Below are 5,408 nucleotides of genomic sequence, written 5' to 3' on the forward strand. Positions count from 1 at the left end.
TATCACTTTACCACAAGGTTTCAGGTTCTTTAGTAAAGCTTCTGCCCACTTAAAAGAAAACACAAAGTTTAAATCTTTTTGAATCTTTTAGGTTGTGGTTCTTCCGTTGAGCTTCTACTTCCACCAGGCTCTGCTCCGTTGAAGTCATCTAAGTCATAGAAGTCATATACAAGGCCGACTGCACACTTTCTAATTTCCAAGTCCATATCAGATGCTGGCTCGCCTCTAAATGAAACTGTAATGCGATCAACTTCATTGCTTGAATCCCTTTCAATCCATTCGCTTGCATACATTAACCAAAGGTGATCTGACCCAATTTGGGCACTACTTTTTACTGACCTACTGCGAATAGGACGCTTGATACTGATGCGGAACGCATCATTAAAAAAGAAATCAACTCTTATAAAACTTTCTGGCCCATGATAATCAGATCTTCTATATTTATCTGGATAATTGAGACGTTGAAGTCTAAAAATAGTGCACACAGCAAATCCCATCGGATTAATATCATTGGAGTGTGGGAGTAGATCTACACTTACTGAAGATCCCGCGCTCTAATTTTTGAAACATTCTGGAATTTCACTTCCAAGAAGACAAACACTGATATTATAGGTACCCTGTACCATAAATGCTAAGATACTTAATACTTAATATGAGAGAGAGAGAGAGAGAGAGAGAGAGAGAGAGGAGAGAAGCGAGGAGGGAGGGAGCTAGGGGAGAGAGAAAGACCTTATGACATCTTTTTAGCCGCGTCCATGCCTAGCTACTGTAATTGTGATAATCATCCAATCTAGGGCAGTCGAAAAATTCGAATCTTGAAATCCCCGAAGTGCCTAGCTTTAGAGGATTTGGGAAATTTTCCAATTCAATACAATGATCTGCCTCTACAAATTATACATTTGCTGGGAGTTCTGGTAGTGATTGAAGCCTTCTGCAAGCAACCAAGAAAAGTTCTTCAAGACTTGAAAGTTGACTGATGCTCAAAGGTAGACTAACAAATTCATTGTCGCTTAAATCCAATATCTTTAATGACAATAAGCAACCAATATCACTTGGAACTGCTCCTTCTATCAAATTGCAACTGCTTAGCTTTAGCGATGTCAAGGTTCGCAAACTTGACAAAGGAGGCAACAACAAAGACAAGGAATCTGCACTTTTTCTTGGAAGCAACAAATAGCTAAGAAGAGAAAACCATGGCTTAGGTGGTTGGACTCCACATCCCCGAAAATACAATGTCCTGAGGTTTTTCAAGAGTAGAATGGAAGATGGTATTTGCCTCATTGCAGTCCCACTGATATCAAGTTCCTCCAAGCATTCCACATTTTCAAACTTCTCTGGCAACTTATCAAGTTTTGAGCAGCCAGAAAGAGTGAGGGTTTTAAGAGAACTGAAATGACAAATGGTGCTTGGAAGACCAGTAAGTTATTTGCAATTTTCCAAATTCAACATGAGAAGGCCAGTGAGATGTTCAATTGACAATGGTAGTTCTTCAATAGCGGTCCCATCTAAGTACAGCTTTGATAAGTGTTCCATATTTCCTTTAATTTCTGGGAACTTCTTCAATTTAAAGCAGCCAGAGAGACTAAGAAATTGTAAAGATTGCATTTAAATGCTGACTGGAAGCGCCTTAAGGCATCTGCAATCTTTCAAATTTAAGATGATGAGCCGTTTGAGAAGCCAAATTGATGGGTGAACTTCCACTAAACTTGTACAAGCTTCAAGAAATAGCTTCTCAAGGTTTGGGACCCTAGTGAGATCAGGGGTTCTTATTAGGTCTTGTGAATGGCTGAGATTGACAAATTTTAACATATCTAAAGTCTGTTGAACACATAAGAAAAAAAAATTGTTAGATTTTCACTTTATTCAAAGATGAAAATACAATGTTATCAGTAATTTTTCATCACTCGATAAAGATAGAAGGGAAAGACAAACACAAGGACTAGATTTTCTTACTCTGGTTCCATTCCACAGTTCTTTGATACAGCTATAAGACATGTCCAGTTCCACAAGTTTTTCTGCTTTGAAGCATAATGGTAGAGATCTCAAAGGGTATCCATGCCATTCAAGAAGTCTTATCTCATTAGAAAGGAAGTCCTCGGGGAAGTTGCACATTTGAGATTTTGAGGAGTCTTAGCTTGCCCATCTTTAAGAAGGATTTGGCACTTAATTTCACCTTTTTTTGTTTAGATAAGCTGAAAGTCATCATTTCAATTGCTTCTGTTCCGCGACAAACAAAAGCTAAGGATGAGCTAGGCACACAACATGAAGAGCAGCTTACAAGAATCACAAAAACATATTGGTTAATTATGTTAAATGGTGCACTTAAATATGTCATCAAAATCCACTTACTAGATTTTCAGTTAGCACATGATAGACATCCTCATCAACCCATAACCTGCTACGCTTCCCGGGCTTGTCAGGTGATTCTTTCCAAACGATCTTTTGACCCATTTCTTGCAACAAATCATGCATCCACAATCTATTATTGTCAACAATAGTTACTAGAGATTTATCAATGAGAACACGAATTCCAATAGCTCCATAAAAACCAAAACTGTCAAGCAAATTCACTACATAATCTTTATCCATCCCTTTGAAAAAACATGCAACATCTAGAAATATCTTCTTTTCTGTTGGTTTTAGCCCATGGAAACTTATTTCAAGTCTATCCAAAATTACATTTTCAGGATCTTGCTTTAGTCTTCCCAATGCACTTATCCATTCATCCACACTTCTACCATACAAAAAGCTACCAAGAACTTCAAGGGCCAATGGAAGTCCTTGAGTATATCTCACAACCTCTTTGGACAGCTCTACAAAACCTTCCACAGGATGGTCACTCTTAAACGCTTTCAAACTAAATAGTTTAAAAGCGTCGTCGTGATTTAATTCCTTCATGTTGTACACTTCATCTACATGAAACTGAACAAGCAAATGTACATCTCTAGTAGTAATTATGATTATACTTCCTGAGCCAAACCAATAACGTTTTCCAACTAAAGATTCTAATTGGTCTGGTTTATCCACATCATCAAGAACAATAAGAACCCTTTTGCGACAAAGTCTATTCCTTATCATATTGCTTCCTTTGTAAATATCCCATATTTTAATATTCTCTTCCTTCATGATTTCACAAAGAAGCTGATTTTGTAGAACAACTAGACCATTTCTTTCAGAAACCTCCCTAAAATTGGCAAGAAAGCTGCTAGATTCAAATTGATTAGATATCCTATCAAAAATTACTCTAGCAAGAGTTGTCTTTCCAATCCTACCCATCCCACGGATGCCTACAATGCGAACATCGTCAGACCTCATAGCTAAGAACAAATTTAGTTTCTCCAGATGATAATCTATTCCAATAAGATTCTTAGTTGAAGCTGAGAACCCATGATTCAATCTAGCAAATATATCTTCAACAATATCTTGGATAAACTCTGTTTCATTCCTGCACAACACATAATGAAAATGAAAGCCATGAATGATAAATTCAATAGAACAATAAACTGAAAGTGTGCTCAATAATAAAAAGAGGAATAACTGATTGAGTTTTATTGTTTTATCAGTGAAAGTAAATTGTGGTCAAATTGACAAAGCAAACATTATGCAAGTTCTATTTCCCCTTTTGTTGAACAAATACAGCAAAGAAAAACCTAAAGCTACATTATCTAATGTAATATTTGGCTACAATTGACATAGATTTGGAACAATCTATATCTTTATAAATCTAATAAAACTTTCTCAAAATGAACTTCACAAAAATGTGGCAAATGGGGCTCTATTAATTTTTTTTTTCTATTTGTCGTTTTGCCCCTGTTTTCCTCACAATTTTACGACATCAATGACATGTAATGACACGTAATACTAATAGTCTTATAAGGCATTTAATAAAAAAGAAAATATAACAATAGTTACAATTTAATTAATAATAGAAAAATTAAGCATTGTAATTATAAAATATATAAATCAAACCAACGTTTTTATTTTCTATTATAATTATATCATGTAATTAATTCTTTATAATAAAAAATTTATGAAAATAGTTACAATTTGATTAATATTAGAAAAATTAAAAATCATAATTATAAATTATATAAACTATATCACACATAAAAATAAAATAAAATTAATCACCTTTTAATGCAAGAAGATACAATTTCCAATTAAATTTTTTTTTTCAAACCTACCAAATAATATTTTAATAACCAATGTGTTGGAAGAATCATTAAGATAATCTTCATCTTTTAAGAATTTATTTATATACTTTTTTTTACATCTTATTATTTATTCTTTATATTCATTTTTAATTTATACTTATTCTTCTTTATATTTATTTTCGTAATATTTTCACAATTTTCTTACAAGCTATTTTTAAAATATTTAACACATATACATGTACATGTGTGTGTGGATAAATAAAACTGTATAATCATATTTTTATTAAATTAAATAATATATCAATAGTGTGCAGGTATAAACCTAGTGAGCATATAATTAACAAAATTGAAAAGATTCACTACAATAATACCTGTTACTTATTTTAGCAAAGATTTGGATGTTTTCTGCATTAATCCATTTACTTACTTTAAATATAGACTGGTCTCTTTTATCGTTTTGCTAACTTTATACATATAATAATACCTGTTATGCGAATCCCATCCAGATAGATTGGCCACCTTTGTTAGAGCAGTTCTCAACTGTTTGACCTTCTCTGCATTCAGCCCAAAATCTTCCTCATGCTTAGCAAAAGCTTTCTCAAAATTCCTTGTTTATTTCCGTACATCAGAAGGATCAACATTATAGAACACTGGGAAAATTATTTGTACATTAGTGTTCATGCACTCAAGAATCTTGACAAGTTCATCCAAAAACTAGCTTGATGAAGCATAATTTCTTGAGAAAATAACAATTGAAAACCTTGACTCTTCAATTGCTTTCAAAAGTTCTGGAGCAATTTCTTTCCCTCTCTCAAGGCTTGGGTCATCCCTAAAGGCAATTATTCCTTTCTGCTTTAAAGCAGCATACAGATGGTCTGTGAAGCTTCTGCGGGTGTCTTCTCCTCTAAAACTTAGGAAGACATCATATTTCCTTTGAAGGCATGAAGAAGGTGAAGAAAATGAAGATGAAGCAGAAGCATAAGCTGTTTGGATCCTCATGGAAGCCATCAGAGCTTAAATAATAGAACGGGTTACGAGATGGTAGCAAGCAGGTTCTCCAATTCCGAATAAATGGTTCTTTCATCGAGTCCCTTGAGTAGTTGTTAGTGAGGTTAAGGGTTTCAAAAACAATAATAATATGACAGTGAAGATGAAACAAGTGTTTTAAATAAGACGTTGTCCTTATGCTCTGTTATTCTGGAACAAGTGTTTAAAATATAAGACAATGTAGATGCATATACTTACAGTGCATTA

At 33.9% G+C, this 5,408-nt stretch overlaps 1 protein-coding gene across 1 annotated transcript; it reads right to left on the bottom strand.

Annotated features, from left to right (window-relative positions):
• Positions 1–891: 891 nt before the first annotated feature.
• LOC110657666 (disease resistance protein Roq1-like) lies at positions 892–5,162 on the bottom strand. The gene is made up of 5 exons (XM_021814973.2): positions 4,915–5,162; positions 4,639–4,761; positions 2,350–3,445; positions 1,954–2,015; positions 892–1,387 (listed from the first exon to the last, which is right to left on the bottom strand). Exons 1-5 carry the CDS (start codon positions 5,160–5,162, stop codon positions 892–894), a joined length of 2,025 nt encoding a protein of 674 aa, XP_021670665.2.
• Positions 5,163–5,408: the final 246 nt, after the last annotated feature.

This window comes from Hevea brasiliensis, chromosome 16 (genome assembly GCF_030052815.1).
Source record: "Hevea brasiliensis isolate MT/VB/25A 57/8 chromosome 16, ASM3005281v1, whole genome shotgun sequence".
Taxonomy (NCBI): domain Eukaryota; kingdom Viridiplantae; phylum Streptophyta; class Magnoliopsida; order Malpighiales; family Euphorbiaceae; genus Hevea; species Hevea brasiliensis.

Bases quoted from the DNA above. Each gene is read 5' to 3' on its own strand.
- LOC110657666 (XM_021814973.2), bottom strand. From the start codon at position 5,162: ATGGCTTCCATGAGGATCCAAACAGCTTATGCTTCTGCTTCATCTTCA. The intron at 4,762-4,914 runs GTTTTCAATTGT...GAAATAAACAAG, and splicing joins AAAGCAATTGAAGAGTCAAG to GAATTTTGAGAAAGCTTTTG. The intron at 2,016-2,349 runs GTAAGTGGATTT...GCTTCAAAGCAG, and splicing joins ATGTGCTAACTGAAAATCTA to AAAAACTTGTGGAACTGGAC.